Source organism: Thalassophryne amazonica, chromosome 23 (assembly GCF_902500255.1).
Source record: "Thalassophryne amazonica chromosome 23, fThaAma1.1, whole genome shotgun sequence".
In the NCBI taxonomy this organism is placed as follows: domain Eukaryota; kingdom Metazoa; phylum Chordata; class Actinopteri; order Batrachoidiformes; family Batrachoididae; genus Thalassophryne; species Thalassophryne amazonica.
Window position 1 is genome coordinate 31,805,607 of NC_047125.1, and position 23,112 is coordinate 31,828,718.

A 23,112-nucleotide genomic window follows, 5' to 3' on the forward strand; every position below is an offset into this window, starting at 1 on the left:
TCACTGTGTGATGGTCTAATCCAGATCCCTCAGAGCCCAGAAAAGTCAACGCCACTTTTGGTCGAGGTTAATGTAAGGCTTGCTCTTCTTCTACTACTTTTTTGGAAAGGGAAGTTTTTAGCAGCATTTGTGAATGTAAGTCCATAGTGTAGTGCTTGATCATTGTTTCCAGAAGTAATCTGCTGCATGTGTTATATCAGCTATTGATGAATGATTGCTCTTGACACATTGCCGTCTGAGCGATCAGAAATCACGAGTGATCAGAATCACAAGCTTATGCTTGTGCCCTTGTCCTGTACATGTTGAAATTCTGCCAAATTTCTTAAGTTGTTTGATGACATTATGCACTGTAGAGGGAGAAATATGCAAATCCTTTCCAGTCTTTCTTTAAGGAGCATTGTTTTAAAAAATTTCAATAGTTTTATCACACACATGTTGACAAACTGGAGATCCTTTGCACATCAATGCTCATAAGGCTCAGCCTTTGCAGATACTGCTTTTGTCCCAAGTTATTAGAATAATCAGTTTGAAATAACGTAATTAATTAATTAATTAATTTACTTATTCACCTACCTCATTACTTGCCCTAAATTTTCCTCCTCCTAACTTTTTTTTTTTAAGTGCTGCAGGCCTTACATGCAGGAATAGGTTATCTAATGAAATTAAGTTGACCATATAAAACATGAAATGTCTTAGATTTATTCTGTCTGCAGTGAAATGGAAGTCAAAGTAAATGTAACAATCACTTCAGTTTGATTTTGCATTTTCCATATTGACCCATCTTTTTCTGATTTTCAGGTTATAGAATAAGCTTTAAATGATTTATAATTTTTTGTGGATTTTTGGATGTTTGGACTTTTGTTCTGATATTTTCTTATTTTCTGATTATTTTCTGAACTTTGTGTTTTCATAACTTTAAAATTTTGTGACCTGAAAGTGATTATAAAATTGTATCATTATTTCTTAAGGAATTCACCATGTTTAAATGCTCAAAACAGTCAAACAAGCAATGATCCCTTTTTTATGTCAAAATGTGACCGGTCCTTTTACCACTGCCAGTGTGTTTCTGTAGTGTGGTGGATGTAGTGACATGCAATACCACTGCATGCTCCCAGACCTGACCTGAGCTTTTGTACATTGAGTCTCCTTCAGTGGACCTCAGCTCATGTGGCTTCAACACAACTAGTCACTTGGTATTATGCTCCAGTTGGTTGTACCGTAACAGGATGTGATCTTTGGGGTACCAAGGTTTTCAGCTGTCCACATTATATTGGACTTAGTAGGAGTTTTAAGTACGTAGAAAGTTGGTTTCAATTTGCTTTTGCAGTAATTTGTCATGATAGCTTATTTCAACAAGTTGGTTCTTGATTCTCTGCTAATGTTTTCTTGAGACTTTTGCCATCGGGTGTATGTACTGCATGTGCATCAGGAACTGAAAGTCCAAAGTACAGATGGAACACATTTCAAAGGTACATTGTTTTTCTTGTGAATCATTTTTGAAATAAATTTTCCAAGTAAAGAACATTTTTTTGGCATGAGTGTAGGAGGGCAAATGACAACAAGAGGAAACACAGATCACATGCATGTGGTACATGTGGAGCTCTTGTGCAGATTTGCAAAATATATTGTAACCAGAGTGTTCAGTCAAGTGTTTTTCTCTCTACTTGTTCTTTAAAGGTCATTTTCTCATTACCACCATTGTGTGTGTGAAGGCCACTATGAGAGGTATTGGAATCATTCAGTGTGTGTGTTTGATCATTCATCCAGCAAGCTGGTAGCTTTGGTACTTGGCTTAAAAATAGACATTTATCCTTTAATATTTAATTTTTTTTAATACACTTTTTTGGAGATCAGTTGTTCTGCCTTTACTTTGAACTGCAACACCTAAAGAAGTGAGCATTCAGCATCATGCCGTTTAAAACTCTTTTATAGTGTTGCATTTCCTCTCAATCACATTAGAGTAAAACTGTTATACATAAAACAACTTCATATATAACACAGATGCAAAAAAAAAAAAAAAAAAAAATATCTTTGCTCAGTTCCTTGGTATGAAAATTCAGTGTGCATTTGACCTTGACAAAAAAGATTTTGGAACGTTTTAATTGGAGTTGTTTGTACATCCACCATCATATGTCAATAACTGTCAATAATAGAGACACGGACCAGAAGCACACAGCACCTCCAATCCCTGAAAAGAAAGTATATGTTTGACCTTTGACCCTCACATTAAAAAAAAAAAAAAAAGAAAAAGATTCAGCATATTTTAAGGCCATATATTGACACCTGTCCATTTCCAAATAACCAGTCTCAAAGCACCAAAACACTGATAGCTTATAGTGGTGTCACTCCCTGGCATGAAAATACACATTTGACCTTTTTAAAAATTGCCAGTACCCTGCCCAGACCCACCTCTAATTGAGCTACAATGCCAAACTAAAACCCCTGACAATTTAAGGTCAAAGTCTCGCTCAAATTTGTTGAAAAACCTCCTAAAATGCAGTTTGGGACTCAGCTAATTGGGCTATATCACTCACAAAAGCTTGTTTTGAAAGAGCGTAAAGAATATATACTGTCATAAATTGCTGGTTTACCAATCACAGATGCTTTCAGCTTCTGGACTCTCGTTTTTATTTCCTTTGATGCCATTCTTCTCAATAATGGGGCTTCCGTCTACACATCGTTTCGATAATGGCTTTCTGCCCAGTATGAAGATGAAATATCAGAGTCTGAATGCCCCCCACTTAAAGGCCTTGGTTTAAACAATAACATTTGATGCACTTGAACACTGTTCAGTGGTAAATGTTGGGAGGAAAAATTCAAATGTCTTTGCTCACGCAGAACGTATCTCCTGGATCAGCCTTTGTACGCCTGCCATTGTGTATCTGAGAGTGACTAAGTCAGTGGCATATGTGCGCTGCAGGCCTGTGTACATAGTAAATCAATGTGTGCGTGCGTGTACACATCACGCTTATCCACGTGCACACCGGTGCATATATATGCATGTATGATACTGTGTGCCAGTTTGTGTATATTTGTGTGTTTGTGTCTGCGGCTGCCACAATGGCATCATCACCCGCCCCTGACGCTTTGATTGTTTTCTCCGCCGCAGCAGAAATGCACCAATTAATATGCAGAGAGTGACTGAGACAGACACTCACATACATATACAACCCCCCCCTCCCCAAAAAAAAAAACACACACGCACACACAAGGGAGGGAGGTGTGATGGAGTGAGAGGGGCATTGGGATGGCACAGAGAGAGAGAGAGAGAGAGGATAAGAATAGGGGAGATGAAATGAAAGATGAGGGAGAGAGATGGAGGGAGATAAGGGGTGAGGATGGAAGAGGCACAGAGATGGAGTGGATGAAATCTGATAGATGTTTGAGTAAAAAGAAGGGAAGAAGAGGAAAAAAAGGGATGAGGCTAAGGAAGACGAGATCAATATGTACATATTGCCAGATATGGTGGGCAATCAATCGTGGGGGGCAGGGGGATTGATTGGGGGGGCAGAAGGAGTGCAGAGGTAGAGTGATATGTCGCTACGGCTGCTGTCCTTTTTGTCGCAGTGTCAGGGTATTGATACTGTAATACGCCCCCACCGCCACCTCCACCCACCACCCCGCTCCCCCCATCACAATGCTGCCGTGACAACGGCTGTCGCGGCGACGCCTACTGGCACAATGCAGCCACAATACTGAGGGCACTGAAGCATCGCAGAGAGGGAGAGAGAGAGCAGCGGAGGCCAAAGAAAAGGAGGAAGGGAGGGGAAAGGCAAGGAGGGAGAGGTAGAGATTAAGAGGGAGATGGATGGGTGGATAGAAGGGGGTATAGAACGAAAGAGAGAAGGATGAAAGGGAGGGGAAAGGGCTGAGGCATGGATTGATGGAGAGACGGGAGCAAGGAAGGTGAAGAGATAATATTACACATGTATGCCCACAGAAACATGTTTAACTGCTTTTATGATGGCAGGAGCAAAGTGGTGCACGTCTGTGCTCCCTGTGAACATACATGCAGCTGAGCTCAACAAACAAACACACACCTGAAATTCCTCTTCAAGTTTTGTGGATAAAATCCACATCACCTGCCCTGGCCTCCCTTCAGCAAAAAATGTCTGCTCTGTTTTTTTTTTTTACCGTCTTTCCCCAAACACACACTCTCATTTCCAAAAAGGAGACGCTTGGCTGGCTGCCTATAAGTCAGTTTATCCACAAGAGATGACCAACGTCGCTTTTTCCTCTCTCACTATCTCATACAGTGTGATCTATAGTTCTGTGCCTTCCCCCCTCCCTCACCCTAACCCTTCTTAATATGATGTAAAAAGCTAATCGCATGCAAATGTCTGTTGTCCCGGTAACCAGGCCTGAAAAATCCCTTTGATGTTTCCCCCGACTCATTCTCTTCACGTTCTCTTTGTTCGCCACAGTCTCGCTGCTTTGTCAACATCCCCCATTTTTACCCCGTGCTCGCTCCCTCCCTCCCTCCTTCATCCACCTCTCTTAGAAAGAAGTTCCAACTCTCTCGCTCTACAAGCCCCTCTCTCCATTCTTACTTTTTCCCCTTGACTGTGCCTCTCTGTCTCGTCTGCCCCTTTGCCCTCACTCATTTCCCATCATTCCCACCTACTGTCCCCTGTCCTTCTCCTCTCCTGCTCCCTTTCTCTTTCTCCCAGTTCTGCCCTTTCCTGTTGCACCACTCCTTCCCTCCCCTCCCCCATGTGCCCACCCTTTATCTCTCATTCCTCACTCTCTCTGTCCTCATACACTATATAGCACAGATGGACATGCTCTCAAACTGCCCTCCCCCTTCGGTCTCTTTTGAGAATTTGATCCCTGGAACTATTTGATATGGCGCTGCACTGTAGTTATCTAATCATTCTGGTTTTTGGTGAAGAGGCGCCACTGAATACGGAGTGTTTCTTGTTTTGAGGCCTCATTTCAGGTCCAATCACAACTTGAACCCTGTTGTAAAAATCCAGTTTTAATCCAACATACACACAGTTAAAAAAAGGTACAAATATCACCAAGTATAATAAGCATACCACACATGCATAACATTCCTTCAAAAAAAAAAATGTAAACATCTGGCACAAAGGCTCACGTAAGAAAAGTTTCTGTACATTAAAACTGATTTGCACTCTCGTACAAAGATTGTGAATATGATAATCTATACTGCGGTAAGAATGAAAGATGGTGTTCATTACAATGCTTCCAATATAACTCATTGTACCAAACAGCTAAAGGCTACGAAGTGTACAGTCTTCTCTATGCCGACAAATTACATATTGATTCAGAGCAGCTCAATAGCCATTTACAATTTTTGAATGCAAATATGAAATGTGCTAAATCTGCTGCTGCTTTCTGCACACGAGCTCGCCCCCACCCATCCCATTGCTGTCATATTGTACCTGATCCGTGATATCAGTTGTATTTTTCTGATTTGTTTTACTGATGTGTGCTTGCTGCTGTGAAACATGCATTATTATGTCAAAGGAATTCTTAAAATCAAAGAAAATACCTATTTTTTTGCCTGCACCGTACCACCAGCTGTCAAGGTTTAGATATCATGTGCATCATTTAACTTCTGTGTTTTTGTGAGTTTGACCTGAAACTGTCTCTCGATTCATATCAGACTGCATCAGTCACATAATTTACACTGTCCAATTTGTATTAATAAATGTGTATTCAATATGTATTATGGCTCTTTCAGATGTAGGATCTTGTTGCCTGAGATTTAGGGAATACATTGCCAGTAAAACTCCTAAATTTGCGACAGTATAACCAACATGAATGCCTGTAAATCATCAGACACAGGGGGGTTATTCCCATTCTAATCCAATTCCATTGTTTGCACGGTTTATTTTTCTGTAGGTAATTTGGTCGGCGAGGCTTTCTGTGAGGCAGCGTCGCTCCAACAGCAGTCGGCGCGGAGTAATCCATTAAATATGAAAATCCATCAATTGTGATAGGATAATTCTGTATCAGAATTCACATCAATACTTTCGTATGGTAGCTTAAATTCACCCATTTCAGCAGTGGTACATGACTTTCTATCGCTCTTGGCTAATAGCTAGCAGCACGCGGCCCTGTGTTTTGTCGAATTGTGTGTCTTGTCACATAAATCAGCAGTTCCGTGTGCAGACAATATTGTGCATGCTTGCGCAGTTGCGCGGAGGGCTGGCCTGTCGATAGGAATATAGCACAGTTTCTGAGATCTAGGTCTGGTCAGATAAAGGGGCCAGTGGATGTAGACTGTAACAGAATCTGAAAAATGTTTTCAAGAAACTTTGGGAAATTTGTAGCAGAACACTTTTGGACCAAATACTGGTAAATAAGTAATTGGTAATTTTTTTTTTTTTTTTTTTTTTTAAATAATCAAATATTGTTCATCTCTTTTAGCTGTATTCACACAATCGGTAAAACTGGAGCTAAAGCTTATTTTATTCCCCTTGGAAACATTGTATTGAAATAAAGATCAAATGTAAAGATACCATCTTTGCATTGGACAGTCACTTTTTGTATACCTTTTGTATATAGAATATAGCATCATGCAGCTACATTATTAAATTCTCACCATGACTTGCCTTATAAAGGGACAGTCTCTCTGGCATTTTCAGTGCCTTACTATTTTGTTGTAATGTGAAGCACAAAATTTGTGGCTATCCTCAGATTTTTGGTGAGGTAACACGTGTAAAGTGTTTCCAAAATTTATAACCCTAGCATCCTGGTTTGTCATATCACACATTCTATGATATACTCAACCACTCTGGTAGAGAAGGAACAGTCTAAGTAAAAATTTCCTATAGTGCATGTGTTCATTGAGAAACCTTGATGCATGACCCAGGATCTTATTTTACTAAACAGTTCAGTCCTCGCAGCTCTGACTGTAAATACCTACTATTGTGTAGTTCTACACTGACATCATAGCTGTTGCAGGAGTCTATGTCATCAGGTTTCCGGTTTTTCCCATTGCAAATAAAATTTGCCAGTGCCTGGAGTGACTGCCCCCGAGGCAGGATAATCATTGTAAGACACCAAGAAGCTCATACTGCTGGCATAACTTAGAGTTCAGAAAACTAAATAGCAGTTTGATCCTTGGCACTGTTAGTACAAACAATTAGCTTTATCATACACAGTAACAAAATGTTTAACAGTCTTTTATCATATTCTTGTTCTTTACATCAAGGCAGTGCTTTTTTAAATTAAGATGCAGGCATGCCTGTCGTTGATTTATTCACTGTACGGGGCCCTAACATGGCCTGAACAGTGCTTCACTGTCTTACCACAATAAGAATGACTGGATATGGTGAGAGACACTGTGTGCAGGCACTCACACCACCCTGCTTCATTTACATAGATGCAGTCACACCTAGATTACACCATGTGTTTTTGCACAGGCAAGCAGGAGCAGAAAGGTTCTAAAAGTGTATGAAAATCATCAATCCCACGGTGAATTCATGCCTTGCATATTTCTTCTTAAGTATCAGACACTGGAGCATGTGATCCATACAGTCAGTCAGCCAGGCAGTCAGTGGTTCAGACCGAGTGGTTTGGCCTAGTGGGGAGCCGCGAGGCAGACAATGACTGCACTGTGTGGCTGAAGTGCCTTTGGTGTCAGTGACTCTGCCAGCAACGGAGACTGGCAGATCCAAAATGGCGGAGTGCAGAGAGCCTTGCTGGTGCTTGTCATGGTTGAACAGGGCAGTTTTGATCCGCTTTGGATGCAGCTTTTCTTCAGGAGTCATATCAGAAATGAGAGGTTTAGAAGTTGTGGAGGCACTGCAGCGCTGGATTCAGTAATCTGTTGGTATTTCATTGGTGACGAGGAGGAAGGGACACAAGGAGAAGGAGAAGTTGAAAAGCATTTTTTCTGATTGAGCTTCTCAGTTCAGTTTAACTGTACCAGAGGTGGAATGTTTAAATCTCAGTAAAGTCCAGGGTCCATTTTCTCACCTAGAGACAAAAGGAAAGACCAAAGAAGTAGATTTAGTTTGGGATTTGTAGACACAGTCTTTAGTATATCTTTAATTTTTTGAGTGGAAAAGAGAATAAATGTGTAAAACAGAGGCCTTAAATAATCAGTCCGCAGGTGTTTTGGCTTTGTTGACTTGGAAAGCTTTTCTTCCCCCTATTTTTAATTTAAACCAGGGCATTATTTTATAAGAATCTTTTGATTTTTTTTTTTCATTAAAAAGTACACAGTTGAAGATTGTTATAAAGTCAGCATCCCCTGCATTCGAGTGCAGAAAGCATAAGGATACAGTTGACGGTATTGAAAACTTTCTAACTGGGAGGCATGCCGCTCATGTTCCCAGTGTTTTTAGTGAGTATTACTGACATTCCAGTGATTCCTGTGTTTTGACCATTGCTACACATCTAGACCTCTGAGTTTACCTCGCGTCTTTTGAACACTGTTGCGATTACTGGACTGCTTCTGTGTTATTGACCTGCTGTTTGCTTCCTGGTAATCCCTCCTCCAGTACCCATGTCTTATTGACCTTGTTGCCCTCAATGTTATTTATCCATTTATTGTGTCTTTGGACAGATTTTTGCTAAATATCTTGTTTTATTACCGAATTTTGCTGTTTAACACTTGTTGCCTTGACCATGTAGCCTTTTGTTGTAAACTGCCTTGCTAATCTGCAGTAAATTCTGTTTAACACCACTTTATTTTGTTTTTCACCATGAGGAGGTTCACAGCATGGTTTGTGACAACAACTCTTCCCTGACCCAAGGACATCTATATTAAATCTCATCAAAATGCAGCCACTGCTTTTTTTAAAAAAACATATTGCATACAAATAGGCAGGGGCTCACATCCAGAATTAACAGCTAGGTGGTAAAAGTGATCCTAGTCCATACTAGACTAAGTATGTGCCTCTGTACCAACTTTAATTGAATTCTCTAAATATTTTTTGAGATATCATGTAGACAAATAAACAGACTTTGCTGGGGGAAAATCCTGTTTGGCTGTGGTAAAAATTGCGGAAAAAAATCCTGACAATTTCCTACATCTCAGATTTTATCCAGCAAGCACTTTAAACCCTGAGATTCCATTTGCATTACTATAAATCAGAGAAAACGAGCAACTGCTTAAAACCTGGGCAGTGGCCTCCAGGTAATTTAAGTTTAAGATCGCCGGTGTGCAGTGTGCAGCAGAGTACCAAGAAAGAGGGGAAAAGAAGAAACATATTACACATACTTATCTTTAGGATGGCACTTAGACGGCTGTTGAAGGAGACTGACTCTGCAGAGAAATAAAAACAGAAACGCTCATGTTTTCCATCCTGGGCTAAAGTGAACATGCATATATATACAAAAACATGGGAATGCATGTACATAGAGAAATGCACCCTCAGTTGTTAAATATGTGCCTATCGCCGTCTGTGTGTTTGCCCTATCTGTTTGATCTGTCTGTCCGTCTGTCTGTCAATCTGTTCCCAGAGCAGACTGTTTGCCAGTCTGTCATATTCTGTTTGCCTGATAAGGAGATTGAGGGATGTGTTTGTGTACACACAGCAGATTTATTTAAATTCTGCCGTCGAGATGGCAAGCAGGTCCTCACTTTGCTCGCATATGCACTGAACTGCTTTTGCTGTTTGAAAGACATTTTTCTCTTAATCATGTGAAATTTTAGCGGTTGCAACACAAAAAGTCTGCAGTTGTGTCAAAAACAGGGCCGGGTCAGGTTAAGGGGTGTGGCAGTGAATGTGATGATGGCACAGTTAACGTGGAGAAGTAACAGTCATTGTTTGGAATTGTGCAAAACGTTTTAGCAGTCTTTTGGCTTGTGTTTGAGCTGTCAGTCACCACAAAGTTCTTTATCTGTACTTCTCTTAAGACATTTATATTTCTGAATGATTTTCCAGTGGAAATGGCCCCTGTAGGACCAAAGCGACTGTTTCATGGTCTGACATCACATTTCCCACATTTGAAATTAGTGTGAATCCAAAAAGGAAGTGGCTGAGAACCACCTGTGTGGTACTTGTTGATCCGGAGCTTCTCTTAGGGTCTCTCCCAGACGCCGGGGAACCCCCCTCCTTCTGACTGCCGACGGAGGAGGAGTCTGAGCAGCTACTGTGAACTAAGAGAAAAAGACTACGTGCATTAACACACAGCTTCGACTTAAACCCGGCAGCTGTGCAACACTCAGAATATGTTGTTTGCTGTGACAGCAGAGCACCTCAACGAAGTCCAAATTCTAGCTTAATTTAAGTATGTGGCTTGTTTCAATAAATAAAGATTGTTTCATCATGCTTTCAAGACACAGAGCGAGGGCATTTTTCTCCTCCTGTTTAAGGAATTTCTGACAGTGTTGTGTCCCAGAGGACAATTCAGTCATTATAGCCGTGAGCTGCTTCACTCCATGAGACACCTGGTGAGCAGTTTGTGCGTTACACCCGGCAGGGAGTGGGGAATAACTTTTGCCCCAGGGCAGCAGTGGCCTTTGGAGCCTGGTTGGTGGGCCTGGCATCTCAGGAATTATATTTCAGATGGGCTGTTTTTAGTTTGAATTTAATGTACAAAGTGGATCTCTGTCTTTGAACTCCATCCCCAGGTGTTGCTGTACAGATGCACACTTGTCAGTTAGCAGATTCCAATATTACTCACTTAAAACTGCAACAGCACTCAATAGAGTGAATTCTGCTGATGAAACCACAAACACCCCATTCTTTAATATTCTAATAAAAAAATGTAAATTGAACATGTTACTTCAAAATTGAAATAATTACAAGAGTTTCCTGTGATTTAAACATGCTTATAGTGATGTTTAAGATTCACAAATGTTTTTGTCATCTAAACTACATAGCAGCTTCACTGGGAAAACAATACTCAAAGTTCAAACTCTCACATAATGAGAGCTGTGGATCAGTAAAACATACTTTCATACAGCAGATGTTATGATAACATGGGTTAGAAAGCAGGAAGAAGTCACAGGCCAAAGAAGGTGTGTGGTGAATGCTGTGATGGGATTTAATCATAGCAGAGGAAAAGTGTGTCTTTCAGACACTTTGTGACTGTTGAATATTCTCTGCAGGCGTGCCACAGCTCTTCAGAATGTGTATGTCAGCATATCAAAAATTCATAGTCTCGCCCAGGGGAGCAAGATTGAAAAAGAACGAGGAGGGGAAAAATATGTATGGCACATTGACATATGGGGAGATACACACAGGATCTGGTTTTGTTTCTCGTCTGTGTTCTCAGGGCCACATCGAATCACAGTCTTGTCATCAGACCTGGTAACTTGATGCTAAGCAGATTTCTGCAGCAGCAGTGGAAAATGAAATATTACTTATTGATTCAACATCTGTAAACAGATGGAAGTGTGTAGTCTGAGACCAAAATGTTTTTGTTGTTTTTGTTTTGAATGTGGTTATGTACATGTTGGAAGATGGTCATCCTTACTGAGAGAAAGAATGTTCCAGGTGCTGACCTGCATGAGCGTGTCAGGATTGGACGTGTGTGACACTGTGCAGTTGCTAACCCTTCAGCACAGTTTTCTTTGTGACTTGATTTTACAGTGGCTGAATCCTTAATCCTGCCACCAACCCCTCCAAAAAAAAAAAGGGTAAAAAAAAAAAAAGAGGGGCGGGGGCTGGAGGTCTGCCAACAGCTGCCAGATGCAGAAGCCCTGCCCGGGGTGTACAGCGTCACATGGGTACCAATTTAAGAAAAAATAAAATTAAGTACATATGACATTTATAACATAAAAGGGTCAGGTTGTGGAAAATGGTTTTCTTTGCAAGGAAAGGTTTACTGACCTTGACTTTGTTGACGATGCTGTGATCTTTGTGGAGTGAGTGAATACTCGTGATTTCAGCAATTAAGAAGCTGCGTGAGGAATCTGAGTGTCTGGGTTTGTGATTGTCCTCGATCAAGACTAAGATCCAGACTTTTAATGGCATTCTGGACTCAGCCATCAGAAATGTATCTATGTGGTGACAGTGTTGACACTGACATTGGCAGGGACATTCATGTTTCTGGATCCTCTGCCTCTGCGACTTGGAGATGCCTGGGAACAACTTTTGGGACCATGAGGTTGCTGGATATAGGTGTTTGGTGATGCTGATATCTGCAGGAGAATGAAGGTCCAAGTCTTTAGGGTTGTGGTGCTTCCTGTCTTACTGTATGGTTGAGAGAGTTGGACACTAACTTGTGAGCTAAGGCAATGACTGGATGTCTTTGGTACCAGGCCTCTGTGGAGGATCCTTGGGAACTGCTGGAATGACTTTGTGTCAAACGAGGGGTTACGTAGTGTTTGAGTCATCATTCAACAACCTAATTAACCAAACAACAAACATGGGTGATGACATCACAGGTGTCTGTTTGGACAGAAGTGTTCTTCTGTTAGCTCACCTCTCTCATTTAGACTGTAGATGGAGTCCAGCTCTGAGGCTGCTGTTCCTGTGGCATCCAGCAGCAGCTTACTGGAAACTCCCATGCAGAGTGACTCCTTCAGACACAACTCTGGGCAAGGAGAGATATATAAACACAGGTTTAATGTAGAAACTACGTCAAGTAAGCGACTGATATTCTGATGGCAGGTGTCAGCTGGGAGATGAGAATGTCCTGCATTCTTCTCTTATTGTTTGAAAATTCACAGAGTACAGTGTAATTTGAACTGGCCCGTTTTGAAAGCAGTTCACCCAGCGTCAGGCCTTAACCTGAAAGAACTGCAGGAAGTAATGAGAAGATGTGTTTCATGAGTCCACACAGACAGTCCACACAGGCATCAAATGGCAGTCTGTCTGGAGGAAACTAATTGTTTTAAGATACGAGAAGAGAACAACAAACATGTGAGACCATGTGACTTTTATTGACATCAGAAGTATGCACTGAATTCCTTTCTCTAGGTTTAACCCCTCCACAATGTTCTCATCTCCACTCCATATTACAAACGTGCACACACACACACAAACAACTGGATTCTTGCCACACGTGCTTTTTCCTTTTTATCCCTGTTCAGGCTTGGATGTCGGCACAAACTAAATAATCCCTCTGTTTTATATCTGCTTTGCTAAAGCTCACTTGATGACATGTAAACTTCATTGAAAACTAGTTCTCTATGAAAGTGATTGAGACAGAGATGCAAATTGAGGCTCTTGGGGTTAAAGGTACCATACCTGTGTTGTTGATGGCATGTGTCCACAGAAGATGAGCAATATCATGAGTCCACACCTCCTTGTCTTCTTTGTCCCGGGCTTGCAGCGTGATGCAGTCTCTTGTTCGAGGAGCCTGTCGGACCCAAACTTCAAACTTGAGGCCGTCGTCTCCCACACTCTGTGTCAGACCCATCTCCCCCGTCTGTAGTAAGACCAGGATAGAGACATCAATTTCAATAGGACTGAGGCCAAACTGTAGCTACTTGGGATCCCTTGACAAAGGAGTGATGTGCGGGGTAACGTGGTGGTGGCGTGGTTGTGGTTTGAACCTGATGGTGAATATTTCTTGCATCCAACAATGCTCAAGCCCTTAGAGCTCTGGTGCTTCCTGTTTCAGTGTATGGTTGTGAGACCTGGATACAAATCAGGAACCTAAGGTGATGATCGATGTCTTTGGTACTAGCTCTCTCCCGAGGATCCCTGGGTATGAAGGAACATCAGCTAAGACCTTTTGGCCATGTGACAGACGTATCTGGAAATGATCCATTTTGCAGTTGTCTCAGCAATGCCTAGGCGATGCCCATATTCCACCACACTGGAGCAGACAATTGGCTACTTTTGAGAAATTGGAATGTACTGGTTGTCTGCCTGGTTAGGTGCTATCCAGATCCCGGGGTGTTTTCATTGATGCATGCTCCCAGACCTGACTGACTCGACGTATTTTTGGCAAATTGATGAAAACATTGAACTCTTACAGAGAAAGATGGTGACAAAAGCAAAGATCATAATTGTAAAATGCTCACCTTTTGTTTCTACTTCATACACATACACATTTTGGGGATTGTAGTAAAAGTCTTTACAGTGAGAGAACTGAAGGGGCTGGAGGCAGCCGACACAGGGAAATACAGAGAGGGGAAACACATACTGTACCTTAATACTGTGTTTGTAGCTGTAGGCAGTGCGTCCTGGACCCGAGCTCTTCTGTTTGGTGAAGATGATAATATGCTGGTACAGGAAAACATTTCTCATGCCGGTCCGCTTCCTCCTCGCTCCTCCGCATAGTATCAACTCACCCTGCCGCACCAAGTCGCCGCGCTCCGCCACGGGGACCTACGATTACACTCACATTACAGGGTGGCCTCAGGACACCCCCTATGTTTGCAACAGAAATCTGCTTTTGTTTTTTGTTTTGTTTTGTTTTTTTGTTTTTTTTGTATTTCGGTTCTGAATTTTATTTTAAAATCATGTTTTATATATTGAAACTGTATATTCTTAATGGTAGCTCATTCTACTGGAGAAAACTGAAAAATCTCAGGCTCTTTACAGATTAAAAAAATAAAGAAATCATGAGAAAAATTTAAAGCATCTATAAAGTACTAGTTTTCAAGCATTAGAGAGAACACTGTGCTAAGGTTAAAACACCTTATCTTGCAATAAAATGTGATTTTCATTCAAAAGTTTATTAGTTAAAACAAGTTTCTTACTTGCTATCCTGCAATTTTAACATCCTCTTCCCGTTATTGGGCTCCACCTTAAAATTTTGGCAGAATCTGACTTCTGATAGGTCCATCCATTTCACCACATTTTATGATCATTCATGCCTTGTCTCAAAATTAATAATAATTTTACATTTCATGGCTCCTCCCCTTTTTGCAGATTTTGCCACTAAATGGTTTCTTTTCCAGCTCAGATCAAACCTCGTCTGCTTCACTCATTTGAGTAATTTTGCTGACAATCCATAATTCATTTGACTAATTAACAGAAAATAAAATTTCAAATTAAACTGCAAATTTTGTGAATTTTTAGTGAAACCCTGCCAGAAACTCCAAAATTGGATGATCGAAATTTGTAGAATAATAAGTGATAAGTTCAAATCATCATTTTGTTTCCAGTGAAAGTCAAAGCAGGATAATTTTGAATTATTGTCTGAGTTTGTTGAACCAAAAACTTTTACCCGAGACCATCAAATTATGACCATCAGGCATTGCGTAGACTTTGCGTCCGTCCGTCCATCAGTGTGCCCATCCATCTGTCTGTCTGTCTGTCTGTGCTCAGCATAAGTCCAGTCCTGTTACTGCCATGGTCTTCAAATTCACAGGGAACATTCTTGGGACACAGACCTTGGACAAGTTCAAAAAAGGCTAACCTTGACCTATTTTAAGAGGTCAAAAGGTCACATTCTGTTTCCTATTTTTATGCTATGAATCATGCAAATCTGTTTTTAGGGGTGGGTGTCGGGGTGGGGTGGGGGTGGGGGGTGACAGCCAATCGGAGTAGAGAGGCACTGTGACGTCAGTGGCTGGTCTCTTTCTGGCTGCTAACTCAACATGGTAAAATCTGCTCCCAAACCGCTGTGTTTCTGTGTTAATCTAACATGTTTCTCATATATTATGTAAAAGCTAGCAAGAAATAAACACTTGTAAAACTGAAAAGGCTATTTTTGTAACCGGATAACATCTCTGGAGTGAGTTACAAGACTTCTCATGAATGTCAGTGTGCACGCACATCACAGTCTGTCAGAGGTATCTTCCGCTCTTTTCAAAAGCTCATGTATGCGCACACACTCCCTCCTGCAGACACCTTTAATTTAAAAGGTAAATAAAATGTTGCTTATGATTGATTGATTGATTGAGTTTATTTTGCAACATCAGTATAAACATACAGAGGTGAATATTTCAATGTTACACACATACCACAATAAAGCATAAACGCTTATTTCCATTGTGGTCCTTGTGAAATTATCATGTCACAAAATATTAGGGCTTGACTAAATGTACAAATTGTACATAAGACAGTAGGAGTTTAATAATGAATGTAATACATGAATAGCAATACATGTATAATTTTATACACACACACGCATATATTTTTCACTGGGATACCAATTAAACAACTACAAATTATTAAGAAGACAATGTTCCTATGGCTGAGGGTATTTTATTTAGCATTGCATTATACAACCCCAATTCCAATGAAGTTGGGACGTTGTGTGAAATGTAAATAAAAACAGAATACAATGATTTGCAAGTCTTCTTCAACCTATATTCTATTTTGTCTTGTTCTGTATCTTTGTATGGGTCATGATTTTTGAGAAGTCCAAGACAAATTTCCCCATGGGGACATTAAAAGTATCTATCTATCTATCTATCTATCTATCTATCTATCTATCTATCTATCTATCTATCTATCTATCTATCTATCTATCTATCTATCTATCTATCTATCTATCTATCTATCTATCTATCTATCTATCTATCTATCTATCTATCTATCTATCTATCTATCTATCTATCTATCTATCTATCTATCTATCTATCTATCTATCTATCTATCTATCTATCTATCTATCTATCTATCTATCTATCTATCTATCTATCTATCTATCTATCTATCTATCTATCTATCTATCTATCTATCTATCTATCTATCTATCTATCTATCTATCTATCTATCTATCTATCTATCTATCTATCTATCTATCTATCTATCTATCTATCTATCTATCTATCTATCTATCTATCTATCTATCTATCTATCTATCTATCTATCTATCTATCTATCTATCTATCTATCTATCTATCTATCTATCTATCTATCTATCTATCTATCTATCTATCTATCTATCTATCTATCTATCTATCTATCTATCTATCTATCTATCTATCTATCTATCTATCTATCTATCTATCTATCTATCTATCTATCTATCTATCTATCTATCTATCTATCTATCTATCTATCTATCTATCTATCTATCTATCTATCTATCTATCTATCTATCTATCTATCTATCTATCTATCTATCTATCTATCTATCTATCTATCTATCTATCTATCTATCTATCTATCTATCTATCTATCTATCTATCTATCTATCTATCTATCTATCTATCTATCTATCTATCTATCTATCTATCTATCTATCTATCTAACAAAGACAAGATATTTAATGTTCAGACTGATAAACTTTATTGTATTTGTGCAAATATTTGCTCATTTTGAAATGGATGCCTGCAACACATTTTAAAAAAAGTTGGGACAGTGACAACAAAAGACTGGGAAAGTTGATGAATGCTCAAAGAACACCTGTTTGGAACATTCAACAGGTGAACAGGTTAATTGGGAACAGGTGAGTGTCATGATTGGGTATAATAGGAGCATCCCCAAAAGGCTCAGCCGTTCAAAGCAAAGATGGGGCGAGGATCACCACTTTCTGAACAACTGTCTGGAAAAATAGTCCAGTTGCATTGAATTTAGGGATCCCATCATCTACAGTCCATAATATAATCAGATGATTCAGAAAATCTGGAGAACTTTCTACACGCAAGCGGCAAGGCCGAAAACCAACATTGAATGCCCATGACCTTCGATCCCTCAGGCGGCACGGCATTAAAAACCAACATCATTGTGTAAAGGCTCTTACCCCCTGGGCTCAGGAACATTTCATAAAACCATTGTCAGTTTACACAGTTTCTCGCTACATCTACAAGTGCAAGTTAAAACTCTACCATGCAAAGCGAAAGCCATACATCAACAACATCCAGAAATGCCACCGCCTTCTCTGGACCCGAGCTCATTTGAAATTGACAGACGCAAAGTGGAAAAGTGTGCTGTGGCCTGACTCCACATTTCAAATTGTTTTTGGAAATCATGGACGTCCTGTCCTCTGGATAAAAGAGGAAAAAGACCATCCAGGATTGTTACCAGCGCAAACTTCAAAAGCCAGCATCTGTGATGGTATGGGGGTGTGTTAGTGCCCATGACATGGGTAACTTACACATCTGTGATGGCACCATCAATGCTGAAAGGTACATCCAGGTTTTGGAGCAACACATGCTGCCATCCAAGCAATGTCTTTTTCAGGGACGTCCCTGCTTGTTTCAGCAAGACAATGCCGAGCCACATTCTGCACGTGTTACAACAGCGTGGCTTTGTAGTAAAAGAGTGCGGGTACTAGACTGGCCTGCTTGCGGGCCAGACCTGTCACCCATTGAAAATGTGTGGCGCATTATGAAGCGCAAAATATGACAACGGAGACCCCGGACTGTTGAACAACTGAAGTCGTACATCAAGTAAGAATGGGAAAGAATTCCACCTACAAATCTTCAACAGTTAATGTCCTCAGTTCTCAAAAGCTTATTGAGTGTTGTTAGAAGGAAAGGTGTTGTAACACAGTGGTAAACATACCACTGTCCCAGCTTTTTTTAAATGTGTTGGAGGCATCCATTTCAAAATAAGCAAATATTTGCACAAAAACAATGAAGTTTATCAGTGTGAACATTAAATATCTTGTCTTTGTGGTGTATTCAATTGAACATAGGTTGAAGAGGATTTGCAAATCGTATTTTGTTTTTATTTACATTTTTGGGGTGAGTGTGAAATTTTTGGACTGCGGTGAGTTACATATGGCCAGGGTAGGGTTAGCATTGATCCTGCTGCTGGTAATATTATAACCCAGTACAACCTGCTATATGGACGTATAGTCAGCGTCTAAACCGGCTCCCCCACTGTCACTTTCGCTTGTGAGGAGGGCGGCATGACACCCAGCAGAACGGAAAAAAACAAACAAACCCCAACCTATCAAGGTACGGATGAACTAGTGACTCAACAGCCATCATGGTTTTATTTATTTATTTATTCATTTGTTTGTTTTGTTTTTTATGCTTTTAAAACTCAATCTGCCTGCTGCCTTGCAAGTTCTTCAGGCAAAGGCGAGGAGACTGTTGGTTTATCACAATGTGTCACCTTTTGGCAAATCTACTGCTCTGCATTCTTCTCGATTACAACAGTGGGGGGGAAACTTACCGTTTGGGCTGCCCAAGACATACAATTTTTTATTTATTTTTTGCCCAGGTCTTTGCGCCCAGAGAGGGCACGCCGAAGCTACTGCATAGTAGCTGAACCAGCATGAGAGGTAGCAGTTACTGATTCTAAGTCCAGCATGATTGGCATAATATGTGACCACTGCGTGTTTGGAGAGATCATTATTTCTCATTGGACAGCCACCGCCCGCTTCAAACGGGGTATCCCCTAGTCAATAAGGTGCTGGCCCACCAACATCCACCTTCTTCATTGGGTGTGTGGAGATTAAAGATCTTCCACTTGACAAGCAGACTGTAAATACTGCGCCAGTCATCCGGCTGCGAATTGGAATATGACGATCATGCGTCCTGGCCTCACTGATGACCTATGACAGATTGACTGCAAGAAAACAGCCACCACTGACTCAGAGCAGAATCCTGCTGTAAGACTTTTGACAGGTAGGAGAAAATTTGCCCACATTACACCCATTTTGGCATCTCTTCACTGGCTTTCTGTCCTTGTGAGATCAGATTTTAAGCTTCTATTACTAACCTGTATGATTGTTCATAGACTAACACCTCCCTACCTAGCTGATCTACTTAAGCCCTACGTACCGGCCCGGGCTCTGCGTTCTCAGGGTGCAGGACTACTTTGTGTCCCTAGTGTAAATAAAAAGTCTGCGGGTCACAGAGCTTTCTCTTATCATGCACCTGCTTTGTGGAATGATCTCCCTGCGTCAATAAAACAAATTAGATCCTGTAGAGACTTTCAAGTCCAGACTTCAGATGCACTTATTTTCCCTTTCGTATGGGTAGCATACTGGCATAGTATGGTACTATGCTGTCTACCCTTTTAAATGATCTTTTTTTAGTAAACAGAGCGGGCTGCAGCCTCAACTTTATCTAAAGTTTGGGTCTTTTAGTGAAGCTTAGGGCTAGTGGCTGGCGATTACCTTAGTGTTTCTTCTGTTTTTCTTGTTGCTCAATTGCTGATCAATTCTACTGTATTTGTTGTCTTTCTGCCACCTGATTCTGTTTTTTCTCTATGTTTGAGGTGTGGCTCCATCCAGAGATGGGAGCGAATGTCTTCTTCTGCAAGCCTCCTGTCCTGTGCACCGGCATGGACTCCCAAAATTTTCTATCAAGTGTGTCAGTAGCATGGTCTAAGCAGAAGGTCACCCCTTTGAGTCTGGTCTGCTTGAGGTTTCTTCCTCAGTATCATCAGAGGTAGTTATTCCTTACCAGTGTCACCTGTGTTCTTGCTCAGGGGGTTGGTAAGGTTAGACCTTGTGTGAAGCACCTTGAGGGAATTTTGTTGTAATTTGGAGCTATATAAATGAAAATGAAAAAAAAAAAATAACTGAAATGAGCTTGGGAAACTAAATGTGGATATTGCAGCACTGCAGGGGAAAGGCTTGCTCGAGATGGCATATGACAGGAGAATGATTACACCTTTTCTGGCAGGACAGACCCACTGAAGAAACACACACAGTGTCGGTCTGGCAGTTAAGAATCATCTGCTTCTCATGATAGAACACCCCTCCACCCCCCATAAATAGATCCGAATGTATTTTTCTTATTGGGCTATGTACATCATATGGGGAATTGAACATTCTAGATGTGTACACCCCAACACTATGCTCTTCTCCAGAAACAAATGATCAGTTTTTTCAGGACCTTGGCATTGTTATCAGCAGTATACCAGAGTCTAAGCAAATCCTGCTGGGCAATTTCAGTGCCAGAATTGGTAATGACTACAGCACATGGTCAACCTGTCTCAGACACTTTGGCTTGTGCGACAGTGACTGTTAGAGCTCTGCTCGAGCCAAAAAAGATCTATTGTCTCAAACGTGGGTTGCCCTCACACAAACTCTTCTAAGCCAGTCATTCTTGAAGTATGGACATAGATGGACAACTTGATGCAACAGGCTTTTGCTCATCATCCAACGGCTGCAAGCATAGAGGAGAATGTCACCTCATCTGGGACACTATCTACAACATAGCCATGTCAACACTGGGCACAAAGGAAAGGAAAAACCAAGACTGGTTTGGAACACACCATCCATAGATGGAACCTGTGATTAGGGTAGAGACCTAAGCACTAATTACCTATAAAGCAGATCCCTCAGGCAAGAACCCTGCTGCATTTCAAACGGCAAGAAGAACTGTCCAGAGATCAGCAAGACACTGTGCTAATGACCACTGGCAGAACATGTGCCAGGATCATGCACATCGTCAACATCTCCTAGATGTGACAAACAAAGATGTAATGAATGAGGCTGGCCTACCAAGTACGGTTGCTTCCCCAAAGATGTCCTCTACAGGAGATTTGCTGAGGAGTCTCAGTCTGTTGGATGACCAGCACTGCAATATACAGATGTCTGCAAACACGATATGACCTTTTTTTTGACATCAACATAAACACCTGGGAAAGTCCAACACCTGATCAAAGTGCTTGTTGTCATAGTGTAATATGAGGATTTACCACTGCAGAGGGGAAGAAGAATCAAATGTGGTCAGAGAAGAGAGAGAGAGAGCGAGAGAGTGGCGGAGTAGTGTACAGCTAGCTGAAGCCATCAGGCTTTGTGTGCAACAACTGCATCTGGGACCTCCACACCACAATCGGCTTATACAGCCATGTTGCCCCACACAAACCTGAGATGGAGCGTGACCTACTGGGCACAAAACTTGTCTTTCAAGACAGAAGGAACCAATGATAATGATAGTGAATTACAATAAAGTAATCAGCCCATTTATATAGATATAAAGCAGTGATTATTCTACAACCAGATCATTTTTTACCATGCAGCTTCTCAACTGAAGATTACGGTGATCTGTGTTCTGATGTTTGCAGTCCATAAACTCCTCATGCAACATTGAAGCCTCACAAAATCTTCCATGAAGTGATGCAAAAATAGTGAATAAATGCTCATGAGTTGTTGGTTCTACATTAGAGATCCTCTGGTTAAAACAAAGAAGCTTGCATTGCAAGCTGTGTTTTTAAAATTAGATTGTCACCAGGGATGTTTTGCTTTGCCATGTTTATCGAATGTGTATCTCTTTTTTAATATTGCAAATAAACACCATTAAATTCCATGCATGCAGAGAATGTGATAGTAAGCCCTAGATAAAGATGAATTTGTATTTCCATCTCGCCTGACCTCATCAAGAGGAGCATCAAGAAAAGAAAGTAGGACTTGTTTCACAGATGTGCAGTCTTATCTGGGACAGGCATTCTCACCGGACAACCAATGATGAGGTCACTGGTCCTGAGGTCCTCACCATGCCGCTGGGCATGCTTCAGGATGGAGAGGGCGGAGTCAGAGGCAGGATTTATCCCTCCAAGCTCCTCAAGGGCCTCACAGTACTGCTGCAGCCTCTGAGGGGGGGCCTGGAGGCAGTGAGGGAAGGACAGGGGAGAGAGGGGGGACGCTGAGGAGAGCTTTGACTGGTGGACAGGGAACAAGAAGGAGGGAGACGGAGGAAGATGATGTGAAGATGTCAGTCAGTTGAAACCAACAGGTGGAGCACGTGCATATTTCACTTATGAACTTGGAAAACTTCCCATTTTAAATAATGTAACACAGCGTTGCGTAGCTTAGCATCATGGCAATTAAACATGTCAATATCTATTAATTGCTTTTATTGAAAAAGTATTTTGTGACCATTTATTTCCACTTTTCTTCTTCAGTTCTAGAGACAGGTGGTTGAATTCTTGAGGAAACTAGATAGACAGTCAGAAAGGACATACTTCTGCTCCCCCGGCAGACCTTGTATACATCAGAAGCCAGGATTGTTCATAAATAAATAAACAAACAAAGCAAAGTATTATGGATCTGGATCACCAGAATTCATATAAAGACAAGTGAAGCAATGATGGTATCTTTCACCTTTGACCTTTTTTATAAGTTAAACATCTTTCTGGGTTTTTCACTGATCACTGAAATAAAGGCCCTGCTGGCACGTGTTCTTTTACCCTATGACAACTGAGCTTCCATCACAGTAATCATAATGCCCCTCATTGCCAAAAGACAATCTTTCTGCAGAATGTGATGCTGCCTCCCTGTGGTGGATTTGTAGACTTGCTCCTGTATGTCAGTTTTCATGACTTATTTTCAATCACATCATCCACTGAGGCTTTACTTTTGTTCATGCTTAACTCAAATGATTATTTCTACAACCCCTGGCAAAAATTATGGAATCACCGGCCT

The 23,112-nt window shown here is 40.9% G+C and overlaps 1 protein-coding gene across 1 annotated transcript in view; it reads right to left on the reverse strand.

The window, feature by feature from the left end:
* Nucleotides 1–4,960: 4,960 nt before the first annotated feature.
* The window catches only part of arhgef40 (Rho guanine nucleotide exchange factor (GEF) 40), a 55,949-nt gene continuing 37,797 nt past the window's right edge, over nt 4,961–23,112 (reverse strand). Inside the window, exons 21-27 of the mRNA XM_034164194.1 lie at nt 22,143–22,349; nt 14,031–14,210; nt 13,122–13,302; nt 12,355–12,465; nt 9,972–10,081; nt 9,200–9,244; nt 4,961–7,950 (exon numbers count right to left, since the gene is read on the reverse strand). Coding sequence (XP_034020085.1) covers nt 9,218–9,244; nt 9,972–10,081; nt 12,355–12,465; nt 13,122–13,302; nt 14,031–14,210; nt 22,143–22,349 — 816 coding nt within the window. The 3' untranslated portion in view covers nt 4,961–7,950; nt 9,200–9,217. The remainder of the gene's footprint in view (nt 7,951–9,199; nt 9,245–9,971; nt 10,082–12,354; nt 12,466–13,121; nt 13,303–14,030; nt 14,211–22,142; nt 22,350–23,112) is intronic.